The sequence below is a fragment of the Anabrus simplex genome, chromosome 1 (assembly GCF_040414725.1).
Source record: "Anabrus simplex isolate iqAnaSimp1 chromosome 1, ASM4041472v1, whole genome shotgun sequence".
NCBI classification, from domain to species: domain Eukaryota; kingdom Metazoa; phylum Arthropoda; class Insecta; order Orthoptera; family Tettigoniidae; genus Anabrus; species Anabrus simplex.
In genome coordinates, this window is record NC_090265.1 from 276512483 (window position 1) to 276536859 (window position 24377).

The 24377-nt window shown below is 38.4% G+C and overlaps 1 protein-coding gene across 2 annotated transcripts in view; it reads left to right on the plus strand.

Annotated features, from left to right (window-relative positions):
* Positions 1–24377, plus strand: part of LOC136886934 (1-phosphatidylinositol 4,5-bisphosphate phosphodiesterase gamma-1-like) — a 737826-nt gene that overhangs the window by 367335 nt on the left and 346114 nt on the right. For both annotated transcript variants that reach the window (XM_068231056.1, XM_068231055.1), the window contains one exon: positions 4193–4370. In XM_068231056.1, coding sequence (XP_068087157.1) covers positions 4193–4370 — 178 coding nt within the window. The remainder of the gene's footprint in view (positions 1–4192; positions 4371–24377) is intronic.

Genomic DNA, 24377 nt, shown 5'->3' on the forward strand with positions numbered 1-24377 from the left:
CACCCAGCTGGTTCCCTGCCTGTGACGTAACGCTGTCTCTCTCACTCCCATAGCGAGGAACTGATTCTCGATGTTCGCTCGTCACGCTGTTTCCAAATGTTAAAGCTATCGGTTCGTTAATAAATTATGAATTACAAATATGATGTGCCAGGCCATAGGCATTAGACAAGAATAACTTGGTCTGGAGTGTAAATAAGTGAATGATAGTGGTAAATCTATTTTAAAAATTAAAAACAAACAAATTTCATTATAATTACATTTTCAGTTATTTTTTCAGTAAATTTTTTAACTATATTAATAGAGAAACATTTAAAGACTGCACAGTTTTAGAGGTTAAATTCATTTCCAAGTTTTTGAAAACCCACATGTGCAGTTTAAATTTGTTAACTTCATTTCAGGGTAGGAGGATGGCGTTGCCTCAAAAACATGTGTGTTTTGTCACATCCTCTGTCTCTTCCTCTCCTATCTTCCACTTGATATTCACTAGCATTTCAAAATACTCTTTCCACTTGTTTCTTATGTCTTCTCCCTCAAACAAGGCTCGCCTTTCTTATTTTCTTACGGTTACAGCCTCCTCTTTTTGTCTTGTTCTATTTTTGATCATTCTGTAAAGTTTCTTTCTATCTGGTCCGACATCTTCCAATTCTCTCATGAAGTTTGTATCCATATTTTCCTCGTGTCTTCTTTTGTTTCATTGCCGCTAGGCTGAGTAGCTCAGACGGTTGAAGCGCTGGCCTTCTGAGCCCAACTTGGCAGGTTCGATCCTGGCTCAGTCCAGTGGTACTTGAAGGTGCTCAAATACGTCAGCCTCATGTCAGTAGATTTATTGGCACATGAAAGAATTCCTGCGGGACAAAATTCCAGCACCTCGGCGTCTCCGAAAACCATAAAAGTAGTTAGTGGGACGTAAAGCAATTGTTGTTGTTGTTGTTGTTATTATTATTATTATTATTATTATTATTATTATTATTATTATTATTATTATTATTATTATTATTATTATTATTATTATTATTATTATTATTATTTTGCTGCTCTCTAAATTTATCACTCTACCTAGGCATTTCATTCTCCTTCCTCTTGGCGCTAGTCCTTCCACAAGTTTCTGATGCACTCTATATAAATACCTTCTTAAATTCACGCCATTCTTCTTCCACTCCACTTAATTCCCCTTTTAGGACTACTCTCCCTACTGATCTTGATAGCTCCAGTTGCTTAAATATGGCCTGTATCCAGTATTTGGGAGATATTGGGTTCGAACCCCACTGTCAGCAGCCCTGAAAATGGTTTTCCATGGTTTCCCATTTTCACACCAGGCACACTTTTAACCAGTCAACCTTTTAACTTTATCAAAGCAGCTTCAATTATCTTCACCGTTGAATACTTGTATGAAACTAGGACTAAAACTTTTCAGACAGTCAGGGATGTGTTTTAATCATCAAAGTGACTATTCAAGTTGTTTGTAAATAGTTTTATGAACAAGTCAAATTGACAGTATTTCAGCTTGTTGTAATTATCAGAAACTCAGATATATTTCTGGTGTATTCAGTGTATATTAGAGTGGAGAGTGTATTTTTAATAATTCAGTTAAAATTTATACAGGGATCAACAAAAAACTATGGTGAAACGATAGACTGTTATTTTGTTATGTAATTAACTTTATAAATCAGTTATACAGACCAGGGTTCAACACATAGGTGTTTTAACACAGATAAGTGCTGATAATAACTTGAAGACTCATTACAAATATTTACAAAGTCCTCACAGACAATATGCCGAAACCTATGTTTAATTTTTTTATCATTTGTGATGTCTATGTTTGGTAAACAACCTTTTTTAATGTACAGGGTCTTTCATAAAGAATGAATCGATTTCATCAAGCTGTATTTTCCCAACAGTCAGTAGTACAAGATTAAACCTAAGACGTGTGTTTGACTGATGTTCAAGTTTCGTCCTACAAGTGTTCAATATGATCACCCTCAGCAGCACGGACAACATCAAGGCGATAGGACAATTCCTCCCAACCGCGTTGCAGCATATCACGATCCGCTGAGTTGATCAAACGTGTTCTCCGCTTTTGAAGGTCATCCAGTGTAGTGGGTAGTGGCGGAACATAAACTTTGTCCTTGACATATACCCACAGGAAGAAGTCTCAAGGAGTGAGGTCTCGGGATCTGGGAGGCCATGCAGGTATAGCAGTGTATCGACCAATCCACCATTGAGGTACTGTTTCATTCAGAAATGCTCGCACTGGTAAGCTCCAATTGGGCAGGGCTCCATCTTTTTGGAAAATGAAGTCACACAAGTGTGTTTGCAGTAAAGGGAAGAGCCAAGTCCATAACATTGCAAGATAGCTTTGTCCTGTGACAGTGTTGGTGTTGAAGAAGGAAGGGTCATAAATTCCGACATTATTGACCTCACAGAAAACATTTACTTTGGGAGAATTCAGTTCGTGCTCGATTGTAGCATGTGGGTGTTCGGTTCCCCAAATCCGAACATTGTGACGATTGACACAGTCATCGATATGGAAGGTTCTTTCATCACTAAAAATGAGGTGCGAAAAGGTGTCTTCTTCATCATTTTCCATGTTCAGCATCGTAGTACAGAATTCCATCCGTTTTCCCTTGTCAACATGTTTCGGTGCCTGAACCAGCTGAAATCTGTACGGCTTCATGTGTCGGCATCTTTTCAGGACACGCCAGATACTGGTACTGCTCACCTGAAGCTGACGGCGACCTTGAGATATGGATTTCCGGGGGCTCCGAGTAAATGCCTCTTGGATTCTCCTCACATTTTCTTCTGACCATACAGTTCGCAGTCGGCCAGGCCTTTTTCCTTTACACAAACATCCTCTTTCCTAGAACTGTTGGAACCACCGTTGGATGTTTTTGGGAAAGGGCGTGTATGCGTTGTCATTAAATGGACCTCGCATTGCACTGTGACCACAGACCCGGTCCTTGCGAACGCAACAACACAGAACGCTTTGTGCTGAGGTGTTGCCATTGTTAGACTCGCGCAGCAATTGAGAGAGCTCATTGCTGTGCAGGTTGAATGGAGTCACAGGGAGGGGAGGAAGGTGCGGAGCATTTTACTGACTAATAATAAAAATGTGAGGCCATGCCCTTTGTAACGATATGTGACTCGTTCCGCTGCGTGGCTTGAGTACGGCGGAGTAAGCCTTCAAAATCGGTTCATTCTTTATGAAAGACCCTGTATACTAATTTGTTTTTTGAGGTTACCTATAAGTTTATCTGTACAGCTAAAGATGGCCCAATGATTAGGGCTAAAACTAGTTCTGACTAAAAGATAATTCTTTTTAAAATATTGTTGTGTTGATTAGGAGGAACAATCCTTTCAATTTCCATTGTCGTATCTGGTATGTTTTGAGCTGTCAGTAGAGAGATGGCATGGAATGACATTGGTAGATGAATAAGCTTGAGTGGAACTTTTAAAAGTAGGAAATATCGTAATATAATTCAAGAGGACAAACTGGGGCAAATATTCACTTATAGGGCGAGGAGTAAGGGATTGGAATAAATGATCAAGGGAAATGGTCTATAAATTTCCAAGTTTTTTGAACATGTTAAAGATAAAAGCTAGGTAAACAATTGATAGGGAATCTGCCACCTTGGCAGCAGCCCTAAATGCAGATGATTTGATTGATTGATTGATTGATTGATTGATTGATTGATTGATTGATTGATTGATTGATTGATTGATTGATTGATTGATTGATTGATTGATTGATTGATTGATTGATTGATTGAAATACCATATTGCATGGTTTCCTTTGCCTGCATGTTAACTGGCCTTCTCGCCCATCAAAAATGTGTGGTCCATGGTTGGATGATGACTGACCTGCTGTAGGACACCCACTGCTACATCAGATGCACTTTGCATCGAAGCAGCACGGGCAGAGATATCCCACAGACATCCAGTGTTTGTCATCTCGATGCTGTATCACATGGCAATGTGTATTGTTACCAGTGGTGGACCCACACAGTACTGATGTTCTGTACATCATACTGAGCTGCTAGAGCAATCGTGTTACCTGTTTATGATGGGTATTCTGCCTAATAAATCTGGTCATGATGGCTCACGTCCTTCTTGATGTTACAGTTTTAATGGCCAGCAGTGTACTTCTTCTTTACTTACAATATGATATTGAATTTTTAAAATGTTTTTTTCACAGGGCAGAGAAGAAAATTAAGCATTGTCGTATTAAATTGGAAGGCCGACTGTACACCATTGGGAATGTTCAGTTCGAAAGTCTTGTGGAACTAGTAAATTATTATGAGCATAATCCTTTATATCATAAAGTGATGCTCTGGTATCCTGTCAATGAGGATGTCATTAGAAGAATAGGAAATGTGAGTACTTAAGTAGTATTGTATTATTTAGAATAACATTTGTTCTTAAAGACCAGGATGTCAGCAAACATTCACTTGTACATGTACTTCAAATTGTATAAACCCTGTGTTTCAGTTTTTGCATCATCTTTGATACTGGTACAGGGCAAGTATGTTATCGCTGCATCTCCCATTGCAAACAGTATGTTATTTTATAACATTCTATATTTGGCCTTGCTGTTATGTACCTTTAGGAAGAACTCCTGAAATTATGTCATTGTAACCATTATTTTCAGTTATGTGGATATCTTATTTTCTGAGCTGAATGTGGTGTCAGCAGTTCTGTGATAGATGCTCAGACCCATAGAATTGCCAGCTGTATATTGTATCTTTATACTAAATAGTTGACCATGTAAGTTGGCCTTATGATTAGGATTGCGCAGTTGTGAGCTTGCATTCGGCAGATAGTGTGTTTAAACCCCACTGTCAGCAGCCCTGACTATGGTTTTCTATGGTTTCCCCACTGTCATATCTCCTGCTGAAGAGTTCTCCCTAAGTACTCTATAGTATTATTCTGTCACTGTTGTAATTATTAAAGATTATCAGAATAAGGCTATATAGAATAAATCATTCCATTGAAATGTTTACCATAAATGAGAGGTTTCTAAATCAAGGGAATCCTGCACAATAGTCATAATACCATACGATCTTATTTTAAAAAATACCATTTTGAAAATATTGTTTGGATCTTTTTCAGCTAATTTTTCTTCAAGTGAAACAAAATTTCACATGTTCTGCCAAGGATTAACTTAACCCTATAAGTGCCATATGTTGTACTGTATGGTGTTGAAAGTTCCAAATTTGAGTACTATTTAATCAGTGCTGTTATTTGTGTCATTAGTAATAAATAGTAGCATTTAATGCATCAATTTAATTAAGCATATTTGTGCCAATTTTTTTTGGAAATTAAAATATAATCTGTTGATTTCAGTAGTCATCTATGCTGATAGGATTATCTTTTTCCAAGGAGGAGAACAACACATAGTTGAGTGCTAAAGTAAGGCAAAATGGGAACTGCAAGAGGATAAGAAGAAAGGGAGTCCATTTTCAGATTATACCTTCAGACTGTATTTCAGTAAAATGCCTCTATATGTTACTGATAATCACAAAAGTGCTGTCTATCTAAGTGTCCAAATTTTTGACGCTGGCACTGCAGAGCAGTCGGGGTTGTAGTAAATGTTGACTCTTGGCACTTGTTGGTTAAAAAAAAATAAGCCTCGAGTGACACGTTGATTAGTATTATTGGTACTGCAGAAAGCTGTTTACCTTCAACTATAGTGTGTTTTTGTAACCTTCTTGCTATATTTGTCATCTGTGTAGTAGTAATGGATGCAACATATTTTTTGGAAGTTCCTTACACATGGTTTATGGTATATCATTTGTTTTATATATAAGAAGGGTACTCAAATTGTACCAAGAAAGACAAATGCAAAACCTGAGTAGGAACTTACTATCTACCCCTTCAAAGAACCATTTGGAAGTTCATTTGGTATTCAACGCCACTTTCCTTGTAAATAAGGGCGTTCACATATGGATCGTATCATTTGGTGTGGAAAAGATAAAACTGAAATTAGAAAGTAATTTGTTCAAGTGAAAAGTCACTTTGGTGGAGGCGTCTTTCAGTAAGGCAAACTTGGTGGAAGTGGTGACCCAGGTCAACAAGACAACTGAGAAGTGTCTTTGTCCACATTGAGCGACACCAAACAGTGACTAGAATTGATGGGCAATTGTAAGTGTGAAGAAGGGTCAGGGGCTCCACGGCGCCTATCAGTGTTGCTAGTAAGTCATCATGAAAGTGTGTGTTTGAGTCATCAGTCCATAGACTGGTTTGATGCAGCTCTCCATGCCATCATATCCTGTGCTAACCTTTTCATTTCTACGTAACTACTGCATCCTACATCTGCTCTAATCTGCCTGTCATATTCAAACCTTGGTCTACCCCTACTGTTCTTACCACCTACACTTCCTTCAAAAACCAACTGCACAAGTCCTGGGTGTCTTAAGATGTGTCCTATCATTCTATCTCTTCTTCTTGTCAAATTTAGCCAAATCGATCTCCTCTCACCAATTCGATTCAGTATCTCTTCATTTGGCGTTTCTATCTATCCATCTCACCTTCAGCATTCTTCTGTAACACCACATTTCAAAAGCTTCTATTCTCTTTCTTTCTGAGCTAGTTATCGTCCAAGTTTCACTTCCATACAATGCCACCCTCCACATGAAAGTCTTCAAAAAGATCTTTCTAATTCCTATATCAATGTTTGAAGTGAGCAAATTTCTTTTCTTAAGAAAGCTCTTCCTTGCTTGTGCTAGTCTGCATTTTATGTCCTCCTTACTTCTGCCATTGTTAGTTATTTTACTACCCAAGTAACAATATTCATCTACTTCCTTTAAGACTTCATTTCCTAATCTAATATTTCCTGCATCACCTACCTTCATTCAACTGCACTCCATTACTTTTGTTTTGGACTTACTTATTTTCATCTTGTACTCCTTACCCAAGACTGCATCCATACCATTCAGTAGTTTCTCGAGATCTTCTGCAGTCTCAGATAAAATAACAATATCATCGGCAAATCTCAAGGTTTTGATTTCCTCTCCTTGGATTGTAATTCCCTTTCCAAATTCCTCTTTGATTTCCTTTACTGCCTGTTCTATGTAAACATTGAAGAGGAGGGGGGACAAACTGCAGCCTGCCTCACTCCTTTCTGGATTGCTGCTTCTTTTTCAAAGCCCTCTATTCTTATCACTGTAGACTGATTTTCATAGAGATTGTAGATAATTTTTCGTTCTTGGTATCTGATCCCAATCACCTTCAGAATCGTAAAGAGCTTGGTCCAATCATCATTATTGAATGCCTTTTCTAGATCTACGAATGCCATGTACGTGGGCTTGACCTTCTTGATTCGATCCTCTAAGATCCAACGTAAAGTCAGGATTGCTTCACGTGTTCCTACATTTCTTCTGAAGCCAAATTGATCTCCTCCAAACTCAGCTTCAACTTGTTTTTCCATTCTTCTGTAAATAATACGTGTTAAAATTTTGCAGGCATGAGATACTAAACTAATGGTGCGGTAGTTTTCACAACTGTCAGCACCGGCTTTCTTGGGAATAGGTATAATAACATTCTGCTGAAAATCGGATGGGACTTCTCCTGTCTCATACATCTTACACACTAAATGGAATAACCTTGCCATGCTGCTTTCTCCTAAGGGAGTCAGTAATTCAGAAGGAATGTCATCAATTCCAGGTGCCTTGTTCCTATTTAGGTGTCTCACAGCTCTGTCAAAACTCTGACCTCAAAATTGGGTCTCCCATTTCATCAGCATCAACATCCTCTTCTTGTTCCAGAACCAAGTTATCTACATCTTTACCTTGATACAACTGTTGGATATGTTCTTGCCATCTTTCTGCTTTGTCTTCTTTTTTCCATAGAAGTGACTTTCCATCTGAGCTCTTAATATTCATACACCTAGATTTCTTTTATGCAAAGGTTTTCTTGATTTTCCTGTATGCAGCATCTACCTTTCCCAGGACCATACAACCTTCGACATCCTTGAACTACTCCTTCAGCCATTCTTCCTTAGCTACCTTGCACTTTCTATTCACTTGATTCTTTAATCGCCTGTATTCTTTTCTGCCCTCTTCATTTCTAGTATTCTTGTATTTTTGTTGTTCATCAATCAGGTCTAGTATCTCCTGAGTTGTCCACTGATTCTTAGTTGATCTTTCCTTCCTTCCTAACATCTCTTCAGCAGCCCTACTGACTTCATTTTTCATGACTATCCACTCTTCCTCTATTGTGTTTCCTTCAGTCTTTTCATTTACCCCTTGTGCCACGTGTTCCTTGAAACAATCCCTCACACTCTTTTCTTTCACCTTGTCTAGATCCCATCTTTTTGCATTCTTTCCTTTCTTCAATTTCTTCAACTTCAGATGGCATTTCATGACGAACAAAAATCCACGTTTGCTCCTGGGAAAGTTTTGCAATCCAACACCTGGTTTCTGAATCTCTGCTTAATCATAATGAAGTCTATTTGATACCTTCCAGTGTCTCCAGGTCTCGTCCACGTATACAGCCGTCGTTTGTGGTGTTTGAACCAAGTATTCGCACGGACTAAATTATGATCAGTGCAGAATTCAGCCAGTGGAGTTCCTCTTTCGTTTCTTTGTCCCAATCCGAATTTTCCTACTGTATTAACTTCTCTTCCTTGGCCTACCACTGCATTCCAGTCTCCCATCACAATTAGATTCTCGTCACCTTTTACATATTGTATTAAATCTTCTGTCTCTTCATTAATCTTTCGTTTTCCTCATCATCCGCTGAACTAGTAGGCATATAGACATGCACTATTGTGGTGGGCGTTGGTTTGGTGTCTGTCTTTGACAACAATAATTCTTTCACGATGCTGGTCATAGTAGCTTACCCGCTGCCCTATTTTCTTATTCATTATTAAACCAACTCCTGCATTTCCCCTGATTGATTTCGTGTTGATAATTCGGTAGTCGCCTGATCAAAAATCTTGTTCTTCCTGCCAACGTACTTCACTTATACCAACTACATCTAACTTTACCCTATCCATCTCCCTTTTCAGATTCTCTAACCTACCACAACGATTCAAACTTCTAACATTCCACGCTCCGACTCGCAGACTGTCAGTATCCATCTTGCTGATGATCGCCCCCTCTCATGTAGTCCCCACCCGGAGATCCGAACGGGGGACTAGTTTACCTCCGGAATATTTTACCCGGGAGGAAGCCATCATCAGTACATTATTATTATTATTCTTTCGTATGGCAAAAACAAGGATACATTATAAGTACATATAAATACATATTTCTTAAATAAGTATGTGATTTACAAGTCAGCATTCAAAACTTAATGTCCAGACTTTTCAGCCAGTCCACTGCTTCTGTAGAGGCACTATGTAATTCTTTAATGGATCCATTGAATCTTCTTTTTGGGCAGTCCATAACAACGTGCTGGATGGTCTGAAGCACATTATCACAGTCGCAGAATGGGTCTTCAGATTTTTCCCACTTGTGAAGCCAGAATTTACACCTTCCATGATTTGTTCTGATTCTGTTTAGAGATGTCCATTCCCTTCTCGGTAAGTTGAAACCAGGAGGAGCTCTACAAGGATGGTGGATTAAACCCAGGTGGTCAGGATTTGAAGAGGTCCATTCTTCGCGCCAGATCTCATCAGCTCGTCGCCATAAGACCTATCTGTGTCGGTGCGACGTAAAGCCCCTAGCAAAAAAAAAAAAAAGATCTCATCAGCATCAAAATGTGTTTCCAGGAGCTTCTCGCCTAACTTCCGCGTTTCTGGACTTTAATCTTTTCGGTGTCTGAGGGTTGCAGTCCTGATGTATGGGCAGTTGAGGGTTACTGTGACATTTCTGCCATTCTCTTACTAGAGCCAGTTCTCTTCGTATGTGAGGGGGATGGATGTTGGATAAAAAGGGTAACCATTTTAGGGGTGTTGATTTGATGGTGCCTGATATTGTCCTCATGGTATCATTCAGTTGTGTATCAACTTTTGAAGTATATACACTGTTAAGCCACACAGGGCAGCAGTATTCTGCAACTGGATAGATCAAGGCAAGAGCTGATGTTCGTAGTACTGTCGCGTTTGCTACCCATCCTGTTCCACTGAGCTTGTGTAATATGTTGTTCCTTGTTTTTATCTTGGCTGCAGTGTTAAAGAGATGTTGCTTATATGAAAGTGTCCGATCCATTGTGACGCCCAGATACTTTGAATATGGGTTATACTTAAGTTTTTGGCCTTTGAATTCGACTTGAGGTACATAGTTGGCTTTTTGGTTGTCTAGGTGGAAACAGCTTACTTCAGTTTTGTTCAAGTTAGATTTGAGTCGCCAAGTACTGAAATATTTGTTCAGGTTATGGAGATCCTTTGTGAGTGTAATTTCTGCTGTTTTGAAGTCACTCGATTAGGCAGCCAGAGCTATGTCATCTGCATATATGAATTTCCTGGAAGTAGTTTCCGGAAGATCTGCAGTATAGATGCTGAATAGTAGAGGAGCAAGAACTGATCCCTGGGGTAAACCATCGTTTAGTATATAGGGCTTACTCTTATTGCCGTTTAAATGTATTTCGAACGCTCTATTGCATAGCATGTTGTTGAGCAGTGTTGCAAGGTTCTTACAGGGAATGATCTTCAAGAATTTCAAAATCATCCCTTATTGCCATACGGTGTCATAAGCTGATGACAAGTCCACAAAAACAGCGATTGTCTTCTTCTTGTCTTGAAATCCGTTCTCAATGTGGCTGGTGAGTGCCAAGACCTGGTCACAGCAACTTCGGTTTGGTCGGAATCCTGCTTGTTCAGTTGGTATGTGTTGGAAGGCTGTGGTTGAGATTCTGTTGTAAATCATTCTCTCCATTAACTTGTAGCAAATACTTAAGAGTGCTATTGGTCTATAATCTTCAGGACTATCTCCACTTTTTCCAGGCTTTAGAATGGCAACTATTTTAGTTCTCTTAAGCAAAGATGGAAGCCTACCATTTCTTAAGATGTCATTAAAGAACATAAGTAACCAGTGTAGGGTTCTAGGTCCACAATGTTTCAGGAATTCTGGATATATCCCATCCACTCCTGCTGCTTTGCCTGGTTTTATTTCTTTTAGAGCTGTTGAGATTTCTGCAGTTGTGAATTCCCCTGAGAACTGGGGGTTGATTCAGTCGAGGATAGCCTAGTTTTTAGCTCTTTCTTGAGTTTTTTTTATTCATCTTTATTGACATTTTCTGGTATTTTGGACAGTTTGATGATTCTTTTAGCTACATCTACTGGAGATACCTTATTAATATACTAGCAGATGTACCCGTGCTTCGCTACGGTATTCTACATTGTATACGGATATCGACATAAATACTGTGTGTGCAGTAAATGAGATTGTTTTAAAATTGCATGTCTCTTAGCCCTATCCGAGAAATAGCATGGGGAGGTCCCCATACGTTGTTTCCAATGTAAAGTGATTGTTGCGGAGTTGTGTTGATAACGGCAGGCTCACTTGTCTACTGCCATTCACAGTCGAGTTGGCAAGTTTACATTATAATTGCAGGCCCCATTGCCTACTGCGCGGTCACAATCGATTTGGGGAGTTTAGTTACAATGGCAGACCCATTTCCTACTTTCAGACAGATTACAGTTGAGGAGTTTTTATTATAATAGCAGGTAACTTCCCTACCACCAGTCAAAATTGAGTTGTGCAGTTATCATTATAATGACAGGCCCTTTTTACTGCTGCCAGCCAGCTTACTGCCAGTCACACAGAATTAGTGAGTTTCCATGAAAATAGCAGGCCACTATGCCTAATGCTAGTCAAATTTTAGATTGGAACTTTTGTTTATAATGGCGAGCAGCCTGGCCTAGGGCCAAACACAATAGGGTAGGGGACGTTTGAACAAAACTGCATGATCCCTTGCCTTCTGCAAGACAAATCGAGAAGTGAATTATTCATTAAAATGGTAGGCCCTCCTTACTAATGCCAGTTACACAGGACTTGGAGAAGGACCCCATTCCTACTGCCAGCAGTCAAAGTCGGTGTGGGGGGTTACTGATTACAATAGCAGACACACCCTTTCTCGATTGCTACAAATCGACAGCAATGAATATATACAGATGGACATACGAAAATATATGCATGTTTACAATATTGCAGACCTTCATTTACAGATTAACTGCTGCTAAACGGTACGTCATATTGACAAAGGATTGTACCGTAAGGCGCAGTATTTAGTGATCTAAATGGCTGGTCCTATGATATTTTCTCGCATCTCATCTATTCGTGGGTCAGATTAAGTCAGAAACATTGAATAGGTTGAAATTTGTGTAAGATTATCTTACATTGCATTACTTTTCGGATAATTATGTGACATAGCATTTGGCTCACATATGGGTACTGGGTGGGCCAATGTTCGTGTAGAGTTTGATCATACTGTCTTTCCTGTAAGTGATTGAAAGTACAAATTATATAGGTAAAGATTCCAAATTTACTTAAAGTCGAGAAATAGAGATGAATCTAACGTATAAGTGATACAGATACGTCAAAAAGTCATAAGACCAAGGTTGAAGATCACTCCTAATTCAAAGAAGATTGTGCCATCCATTATGTGATAGGACTTCCTGTTTATCCCATGAAATCCCTCGAAACGAAGGTCTGCACCATCATTAAAATTGCTTCCATATTTCGATATTCTTCGGGGATAAATAGTGAAAAATTTAAAGACCTGAGAAGTTTTTCGTTCGTTACAGGCTGAAACGTATAATTTTGCCAAATTTCAATTTTCTTGCTTGTCTGGCAGATTATGCTGCAATCTGGATTTTGGGTGAGGGGTAAAAAATATGACTTTCAGGAAATTAAGCCATAAAATATGCAGACGATCATTATTACCCCTCAAACGAGTATCTGTACGAAAATTTCACCAAAATATTCAATGTACAGGCACACACAGTCGTTACGATTTTATTTATATAGATAGATAAGGAATCTGCTTCACGTACAACACATTTTGGCTACGTCCGCTGAACTTAACCTGCAAAACCAACCGTTTATGATATCTCACTTCTTAATTCTCCTGTCGAAAAATTCACATGAGAACAAAAATTTTAGAAATGGATTTCCATTTAGGATTGTAGATTTCGATTAATTTCGGATGTGCATATTTTGAGGAAGTGCAAAATCATGGTTCGGATAAACCCCCAGTAAATTTAGCTATTCAGAAATAATATTGGTCCTAATACCTACACAAGGACAGGTGGATTCTAAATATCAAGTTTGGTAGAAATATATTCAGTAGTTTTCAAGTTATAAAATCTCATACAATCAAACCGACAAACAGACACCAAAGTTAAGAAATATACAGATGATCATTATTACAACTGAAACGGATAATTGTACGGAAATTCCGCCAAAATAGCCAAAAAACCGAAAAACGGTTGGTTAATGATATCCCCGTTATTAATCCTGGTATCGAAATGACAGATGGTCGTTGCGATTATATTTACATAGATGACAGATAAGCATGGGCACGTTTGAAAGTGCAATCCTTCATTTCGAGATTTACTGCTCCTAAACGGTACATAATGCCAACAAACGGCTTGCACCCTCAGACTTCCCTTTTATCGCTCTACATGTTTGGTGTTAAAACATTTTCTCGTATCTCACATATTTATGGGTTCGATTGAGTTACGATATTTGAATGGGGTGAAATTTGGGTACATTTTCATCATTTTACATTATTTTTCACATACTTATGTGGAAGCCAGAATCATAAAATTGGGTTCGCATATAGCCATTGGTCGTGTCAATGTGCATGCCAAATTCGATGACTCTACCTTTCCTATAAGTGTGTCAAACTAAGTAATACACGTGTAAAAAGCACAAAATTTACGAACCACCGAAATATACAGCCAAATCTACCCTATAAGGGAGAGAGAGAAAGATACGACAAAATATCACAGGACCAAAGTTGTAGATCACTCGAAATTGAACGGAGATCGTGCCATCCGTTTTGTGATAGGACTTACCGTTTAGCCGCGAAATATCTCGAAATGAAGGTCTGCACCATCATTAAATTGCCTATATTTCGATATTATTCGGCACAAAAAGTGAAATATTTAAAGATCTTGGAAGTTACCGGCTTAATTTCAATTTTTCAGCTCGTGTGGCAGATTGTGAGGAAATCTTGTTTTTGGGCGAGGGGTGGGCGGGGGGGGATTTAGGACTTCCAGGAAACTGTAGCTAAAAAATATGCAGGTGGTCATTATTACCCCTTAAACGGAAAGCTGTACGAGAATTTCGCCAAAATAGTCAATGCACAAACACACGGTCGTTATCATATGATTTATCTAGATAGATAAGGAATCTGCTCCACGTATAACACTTTTTGGGCTATGTCTGCTAGACTTAGCCTGAAAACCGACCATTCATGTTATCTCGCTTATTAATCCTCCCGTTGAAAAATGCACGCGAGAAAAAGAAATTGGAATTGGATTTCCAAACAGTTTGATCGATTTCCAGTCAGGTTGGTCTTGTACTTTATATATTGTGGGAGAGTAAAAATCGCCATTTCAGTCCCCTATAAAACCCCAGTCCATTCCGGGAATTTGAAATGGTATAAACCTTAAAACCTACCCTTGGAGGGGTGGATGCTAAATATAAAGTTTGGTTCAAATATCTCAATAGTTTTCAAGTTGTAAGAAATACGCTTTACGCGCACCCGCTCTTAAGTCCGGTGGGACTTGTACCGAAAAACGGTCGGTTAATGATATCTCCGTTATTAATCCTGGTATCAAAATGATGCACATGAGAAAAAAAAAAAGTTTAGAAATTAATTTCCATTAAGGCAGGTAGATTTCCATTAAGTTTGGTTGTGTATATTTTGAGGGAGTGCAAAATCACGGTTTCGGTTTCGTATAAACCCCCAATTAGTTCTGGGATTTAGAAACAATATTTGCCCTAAAACCTACCCAAGGACAGGTGGATTCTAAATATGAAGTTTGGTGGAAATATATCCAGTAGTTTTCAAGTTGTAGAAAGACAGACAAACGGACCGACAGACAGACAGACAGACAGACAAACAAACAAACAAACAAACACCAAGGAAACCTACCCTTGGACAGATGGATGCTATATATAAAGTTTGGTTCAAACATCTTCAGTAGTTTTCAAGTTGTAAGAAATACGCTTTACACGCACCCGCTCTTGCGTTAAGTCTGCTGGGATTTGTACCGAAAAACGGACCGTTAATGATATCTCCCTTATTAAATCCTGTTATCGAAATGATGCACATGAGAAAAAAAGGTTTGGACATTAATTTTCATTAAGGCAGGTAGATTTCCATTAAGTTCGGTTGTGTATACTTTGAGGGAGTGCAAAATCACGGTTTCGGTTTTGTAAAAATACCCAATCATTTCAGGGATTTAGAAACAGTATTTGCGCTAAAACCTACCCAAGGACAGGCGGATTCTAAATATGAAGTTTGGTGGAAATATATCCAGTAGTTTTCAAGTTATAGAAGGACAGACAAACAGACAAACAAACAGACAAACAGACACCAAAGCTAAAAATGATGCAGATGGTCATTATTACACCTGAAACGGATAACTGTACAGAAATTACGCCAAAATAATCAATGTACAGACACACGATCGTTACGATTTTATTTATATAGATTTGGGAGTATAACCTTAAATTACCCTACACGTGTCTCCTGGGTGGTGCTAAGTAAGCAACGAAATTGGCTGCTGGACCTTAAGCTCTGCTTAACGGATATCCCAGCAAATAGAGGATACATTTAGCTTCGACTATAATGACGGAAAATTATTCCAAATCAAAATGGCTCTTTTCAGAGCCAAACAAAGGACATAGGGCCCACTTTGAAGGTCCTACAACTGAATGTTGAGGGTATAAGCCGATCAGTACATCATTCATACAGAGAGAGCTGCATGTCCTCGGGGGTTAGTTACGGCTGTAGTTTCCCGTTGCTTTCAGCCGTGTAGCAGTATCAACACAGCTAAGCCATGATGAGTATTATTACAAGGCCATATCAGTCAATCATCTAGACTGCCGCCCTTGCAATTTCCGAAAGGCTGCTACCCCCCCTTTCAATGAACCATTCGTTAGTCTGGTCTCTCAGCAGATACTCATCCTATATGGTTGCACCTGCGGCTCGGCTATCTGCATCATTGGAACACACAGGCCTCCCCACCGCGGCAAGGTCACATGGTTCATAGAGGAGGATCATGAAAGTATGAAGTATAAAAAGTGATATTCCTTGCAACCTTGCCAGTGCCTCGAAGTTTCCAGGCTTGGAGATGTGAAATGTGTTAGCAGACCAGGAAGGTAGAACCCAGTTCTCATATGAAAAGTATGCGACTGGCCAACAAACACAAATGCAAGCTAATGAGAACCACTTTACAAAACTTTCATACACTATTCTAAGCAAGAAAGCTGCCATACAAGTGGTAAGGATGAAACTTGATATCTTAGGAATGTGTGAGATCCATTGGATTGGTAAATAGACATTGTGGATCAGAAGGAGCAATGTTGTTTTATTTGGGTAGTTCTGAAACTGATCCCATTAATTGAAATGGTATAGTTGTCCTAGTGTCTCAGTGCTTGGTCAAGTACAGTTCCAAACTTCATTCTGTACTCAGATAGCTATGTGAAAAATCATTGCCAAATCATTGCATGACATCAATTTAATCCATATCAACTGCTGATAAATTACAAGAAGAGGTAGAGGAATTCTTTGAACAAATAGAAGAGCTAATGGGAGCTTCAAAAGATCTTGACGTAAGTGTAATTAAAGGAAAGTGAATACAAAAATCAGTCAAAGACTGGTTTGTAAGAATGCGTGTCTATACAACTGGGGACAGATGAAAGGGGTGATGGATTGCTTCAGTTCTGCCAAGATAAGGAGTTGCTCATCCGAAGTAGATAATAAATAATTTTGTGTGGTTATTTCTGGCCGGGTGCAGCAGACCCTTTGACGAGGGTGGGCGGCATCTGCTATGTACAGGAAACTGCATGTTATTGTGATGGAGAGTAGTGTTGTGTGTGTGGTGTAAGAGTTGCTGTAATGTTCAGGACAGCACAAACACCCAGTCCCCAAGGCAAGAGAATAAAGCATTTAAGGTTAAAATCTTCAACCCGACCTGGAATTTGATCTGGGGCCCTCTGAGCCGAAGAGCACTATGCTAATCATTCAGCTAAGGAGCCAGATATCACAAATACTCATAGATGATTACAGCTACAATTTTGCCTTCTATACATCTGGCAATCTACACTTGACATGCCTCAAGCAGTTGTTAGAAATCAGATTAACTACATAATATATATTTTCCATAATATATTGCCGGGCTGAGTGGCTCAGACGGTTGAGGCGCTGGCCTTCTGACCCCAACGTGGCAGGTTCGATCCTGGTTCAGTCCGGTGGTATTTGAAGGTGCTCAAATACCCCAGCCTCCTGTCGGTAGATTTACTGGCACATAAAAGAACTCCTGCAGGACTAAATTCCGGCACCTTGGCGTCTCCGAAAACCGTAAAAGAGTAGTTAGTGGGACATAAAGCAAATAGCATTATTATTATTATTATTAAAAAAAAACATATTGGGGAGCTGACTTTAAATCAGACCATAATCCAGTTGTTACAAATATAAGATTGGGACTGAAAATTCAGCCAACTAAACAACAGAATAAGATTGATGTAAAGAGTCTGAAAGATCTGAAGGTTTGAAACAGTCTCAACACCAGAATTTCAAATCTGGATATTAGAATTGAAGTTAAAATAAATAAAACATGAAATGAAGACATTTCAAGAAACTACAGTTGATCAAATAGACATTTTAACTTCAGAAAAGAAACCACAAAATTCTTGCTGCCATTGTTGCCTTCACGGTCCGTACTTATAGACAATAAACTTTTGGGCTTATGTCGTGTCAAAAAATATGGTAAAATTCTTTATCTGTCTATGTGCCTGAAAGGCTTTCTAAGGCTTCTAGGTTTTAGAAGCCTTTCTCAAGGACAGTCAAGATTTTCTTCTGATGACGCAGAGCATAGTTCTCTGCGAAACGTAAAGAATTTCACCTTACTTTCTTGACATGGCATAAGCCCAAAAGCCTATATCATGTCCACAAAATTCTTGAGCTAATGGAACAACAGAAAGTTTACAAAAACAACGGGGGTGGTTTATGAGAATATCCAAAGAACTATTAGGAGAAAGCAAAAGCTGTATGGATTAATGAACATCGTGAATAAATTGTACATTTTAAATATTGCTTAAATGTTGCAAAAATAACAAAAAAATTACATACCATACCACAATGAAGTACTCTAGTTTCTCAATGAAATTCACAAGTGTTGATTACACTTAATCGCAACATGATGCAACAGGCATTTAGACACAAACTTGTGCCCATTTTAACTTTACACATTGACAGCGGCATATTGTTTTCATAGTTATTTAATTAGGAAAGAAGTAAACATTCAGGGATACCTGAAATCTAATGGATATATTTGGTTCTCTTATACAGGGGTCGGAAACAATGCGATCTCATATACGAGCGTTAGAGGGGTAGTCATACTGATAAATAATTTGAAAAAAAGAAGTTGATACCTCACACCTTTGTCTTTTTATCAGCTGCTGAACTTAGGCTATCGGGTCGCTTTGGGGGCGAATTCGAATGGGCTTTGTGAGGTAGTGTTGCTAAATCCGAACGTGGCTTAAGACTGGCGCGAGGTCAACCATCGAAGAAAAACTTCTCCCCGGCTGGGTTGAAACACGGCCCTCCGAGCTGACACGATTGCGCCATAGCAAATATGCTATGATGACACTGGCTGAAACCTACAGTGTGTTTGCTTTTGATGCTGATTTCTTGGCATGGCTCTCAAGCTACTCTTAAGTCACATACATGTTTAGCAACATCGCATTGCAAAGCCCATTCGAATTCGCCCACGAAGCGATCTGATTGCCTAACTTCAGAAGCTAATTAAATATTAACGGCACGAGATATTAAATTAATTTTTTCAAATTATTTGTCAGTATGACCAATCTTTCAACACTCATATACCCGGTTCACATTGTTCCCGACCACTCTGGATATATTAAGTACGGCCTTGAGGTGTTAAGCTGCATTGTGTGCAGAGACTGCCTGGTGAGTCTCATTGTGTTATTGTGTTGGAGGATAGTGTTGTGTGTGGTGTGTGAGTTGCTGGGATGTTGGAGACAGCACAAACGCCCAGTCCCTGAGCCAAGGGAATAAACCATTTACGGTTAAAATCTCCAACCTTGCCTGGATTCACACTATCTGTGACCTGCCAGCAACCTCACTGAAATTGGCAGTCTTTATGCAAAATTGTTTATTTCTATCAAAGGTAGTGTTGTGAAGATACTCAAAACTCTAATTGGAGTAGTGAAATCATTAATTTGATATTGGTGGAAACAAACCGCAAAGAAAGAAATGCAAAATAAATGGACACATGTAATTGAGACAGAGTTGTGGAACTTTCTTGCACTCATTCTTTATATGGGGCTAGTTAGGTACTCTAAAATATCGTACTGCTAGTCAAAGCATTTCTTATACCACTTCTGTTCTTACGTTTGTACATATTATTTTACAAAAAAAGGCTTTTAAATAATGAAACGTGAATACTAAATAATTTCTTAATTATCCAATATTCTTTGTACCCCTTACATGTCCCACACCATAAGAAGTTAGTTTGCCTTCTGTACAGAAGAACCAGCAAACACGAAAGCATAATCTGTGAATGACGCATGGTGTGGGTCCCGGATTATATGTAATATAAAAATTAGAAATATGTACATAAATATGTAGCTAAAATTGAAAAAATATGTAGTTAAATATGCAATAAATAAAAAAATGTAACCTAATATCTAAGCTTTATTTAATGTACCGGTATTCTTGTACACAGAAATGGAAACAAAACCAAACTGTATTTAATAAGCTTGGCAGGAATGTTGTCACTACCTGAAGCTTTATTGTTTTTAAATGTATAATACTTTGTAATACCTCTTGATATGATGGCTGTGGTATTTTTTGTTCTGATGGGGAACTAGATGGTTTACCAATACAGGTTTCTAGATTATCACAATTCAGCAAGGAATCGAAGTATTTCTTACAGTAATTTAATGGCAACATTAATAATTTGTCCTGATCAGCAATTAAATTTCCAGACTTATCTCTCATAATAATCAATCTCGGTTGAAATCCTTTTTTAAATGTGTTGACAGTTCCTTACATCTTGTAGATGTTTCTGTAATAATCATGGATTGATTTTATTTGTTGTCTCAGGTGGACTTTTTTCTTTTTATGAATTAATTTACTACATTCTTTCTGTTTTTCTCTGTATAGTTCCTCAACATCTACATTCTTATTAGACTGCAGCCACTTATTATGCCCTATTGCTACTTCATTAACTGCATCTTGATATGCCTCATTGGTCCATTTCTTTTTCTTTGCTACTGTTGTCATGATTTGTTTCGCATTATTCCACATTCGTTCACTAACTTCGTCATTTGTTTCATCAATGTCTTCTGTAGAATCTTCTCCCATAATATCTGATATGTTTGCAATTTCCACATTATACTTTAATCTTTCATCCTCCTGCTTCAGTTACTCAGTGTCAACTTTGCATCTTTCCTCAGTCTGTGACATACAAGAGGTTTTCAATTTAATGTTAACAGAGCAATTATCATATTGTGATCAGATCCTATCTCAGCTCCTCTATAAGCTCTGATATCAGTTATGGAGCTTCTGTGCCTGTAATCATTTAGTACATGATCTACCTGATTGGCAGTCTTACTGTCACACGAATACCATGTTTCCTTATGTATTTGTTAATGTGGGACAGTAGTACTCCGCACATTCATGCTTGTGGATGTAGTGAAATTGATTAGTCTAATGACATTATCATTGCTTTTGTCATGCAGACTTTCCCTGATGACAGTTAAACAGATTGGAAAGGCATTTGATCTAAGAATTTCTCACGATATGATCGATGCCTGTCACCTTTTTCCAAAATCTCCAAATCAGACTCACAGTAGTATTATTGTAAAGTCCATTCATTGTGTTGATAAGGAACAATTAATGGAAAAGCAGTGAATCAAGAGAAATCTGTCTATTAGCCATCTGGGCGTACTTGGAGATGATACCATCTATGTGAACTACAGGGTGGGCGAGAAGACCCCGTACCCCTATAACTATTCCTATTGTCGTTTGTGGGAGCATGGCAGTTCACCAGTGATATGTTAAACCATTTCGAATGTACCCTCAGATAGCATAGTCTTTCATTCACATGTTCAAAGGACAGCACTGACAATACTATTGAATTTTGGACACAAAATGCAGTACCAAATTTGTGGGGTCCAGTTTCTTTACCACTCTTAAAAAGTGTATACCTCTCCATGTCCTGTATACCATTACCTAATAATCTAGTCTCTTGAATTGCACCAATTCCCACTCTATACTTCTCCAAGTGTTGACTGAGGATTTTGAAGGATCCAGGTTTATACAAGGGTCTTACATTCCAAGTTCCTATTCTTAAAGCCGATTACCATAACAGGGTCGTCATATTTTGATATCCATTCTTATTCATCCAAGGCAAATGTGAGATATTTGTAACCTTCCTTTCTATCACATTTACTTTTAACTACGACAAAAAAGAGCTTTGTGATCTCTTATACCATCTGTCACTTCAGTTTCATTATAGAGCTTATCTGGTTTTATCAGCATTATGCCTAGGATATTTTTCCCTGTAGTTGGTCCCATCACTTCCTGTTTCAGTCGTCCTTCCCAGATTAACTTATTCACCATTTGTTGGTCATCCTTTCTGTCATTCGCATTACCTTCCCTCTTAATATTTGGTAAATCGAGATCACCTGCTACAAAACCTTCCTTTCTGTGTCGTTCCCCACATAGGTGATTATCTTATCAAATACTTCTCCATCAGTGTCACCCTTTCCAGGTCTGTACACCCCAAAGACATCAAGTTGCCTATTATCTTTCGAGATGAGCCTTACACCTAGAATTACTTGTTTCTCATTGTTAACTTGTTTGTAGCTTACAAATTATTCTTTCACCAGTCGTTGTCGTCTTCTTCATCCATTCCCTTTCCACCTTACTTGATCTTTCCACCATTCCTCTTCTAATATTTTATTGCTATCATCTCCCCTATTTGCAATACAGTCCACAACAGAGCTCCTCCATCTCATTCTAGGATGTCCCCTAGGCCACTTTCCAGTCACTGTATCCATGAATGTTTTCTTTGGTATTCTCTCTCCTGGCATTCTCATCATCCAAACAATTTTAGCTTTTTTATATCAATCTCTTCTTGAAGTTTACACACTCCCATGATTCTCCTTATTCCCTCATTTCGTATTCTATCTTGTCTTGTCTTTTCCTTATTCTCCTCAAGAACCTCATTTCAGCTGCTTGTATCTTACTTCGGTTCCGCTTAGTTAAGGTCCAGGTTGCTGAAGCATAGGTCAGTATAGGTTTATAATAAGATGAGTATAAAACCTTCTTGCACTTCAGTGGCACATCTTTGTTCTATAAAATGTCTCTCAACACTGGTAGAAACTTGCAGACTGCTGTATTCTTAAATCAATTTCTCCATCCAAATTACCATCTTGTGAAATCACGTTGCCCAAATATTAAAAATTTTTCACTACTTCAAGAGTTTCATTTCCTAATTTTATCACTCCCCTGGATTTTCTGTTACCTCTTGTCATGATCAAAGTCTTACTTTTCGTAGTACTAATCTTTATTCCAAAATTTCTTATCTCCTCATTCCATAAATCAACTTGTGTCTGTACTTCCTCTTCATTATCTCCCCAAATTACAATGTCATCAGCAAAGAGCATAGACTTTACTTGCTCGCCCATAATCTTCTCCTTGATATTATGTAGAATTCTATCCATGATGATAAGGAAGAGTAAGGGAGACAATACACTTCCTTGTCTTAAGCCTGCCTCAACTCTGAACCATTCAGATTGACCCACTTTGGTTCTAACTAGGGATTTCAATCCCGGCCCTTATTTCTAATCCCGGGATTTCAGGATTACACTTGGTCAGTCCCGGGATTATCCCGGGATTGAAGATTACAAATCTATATATATATAAAATAAGAGTTTTGTCTGTACATTGCTCAGAATTTGAAAAGAATGGTATTTCTGTATCGATCATGTCCACAGTAACAAGAAAATGCAGTTTTTACTTTTCCGTAATGTCTGTCTGTCTGTCTGTCTGTCTGTCTGTCTGTCTGTCTGTCTGTCTGTCTGTCTGTCTGTCTGTCTGTCTGTCTGTCTGTCTGTCTGTCTGTCTGTCTGTCTGTACGTACGTACACACATCACGAGAAAACGGCTGAAGAGAATTTAATAAAAATCGGTATGTAAAGTCGGGGGATGAGCCGCTACAATCTAGACTATAAATAATTTGGAAGATAGGAAATTTTATTCACGCTGAGTGAAATGGTAGTTTATGGGAAGGCCTAAAATTATTTCTCAAATATTTATATTATTAGTGGTCATATCAATAAATACTACATCACTAAAGTTATATAGAATTTAATTTCCGATCATTTACGTCTTATGCATTTTTACCGTACCGGCTATGATGACACAGATATTCATGAATTTGGATTTTTGTTGCTAAGCCCATATCAACGCCGAGCCCCGAGAAAATGGGTTATCATAATTTAATGAAAATCAGTATATTGAGTCGGGGAATAAGAAGCTACAGTTTAAGCTATAAACAATGTTATTCACTTTGAGTGAAATAGTAGCTTAGGGGAAGGCACCTAAAATTTCATTTTTAAATAAGTTACCTCTGTTCTTGGTCCTATGGAAAAGTACTACATAACAACAGTTATGGAGAATACAATTTCCGATCATTTATGTTTTATTCAGTTTTACCGTACCGACTATGATAAGAGTGGTATTTCAGAACCGGAAGACAATTAATAATGTGAAGGTCTACATTATCGAAAGCGCGTAACATTGATCAATAATAACATTACACTGACCGTTGTTTGTTGTAATGTTCTTTGTCTCTTATGCTGACATTCAACTCCGATAGATGGGATTACTGCTGCGTACCGAGTATAACAGCCTAACTGAATATTGGTGGGAAATAGCTGAGGAGTTAGATAACTTTCTTCTTTAGCATGCCATTCTTCTGGTTCATACATTTTCTGATACTGCTGGTATGTAACACACTGGTTCATTATAGTATTCCATAGTATTCCAGCTATTCGATACCTACTTTGATGCGCTGTTTTGAATGAGCAGTATGCGCACTTAAGTCAGAGGCTCAGTTAGTAGTAGTAGTAGTAGTAGTAGTAGTAGTAGTATGAACTGGTCTAGAATTACAATTTAGGCCTATTCCAAATTATAGTACCACAATTCACTAAATAACTCAAAATT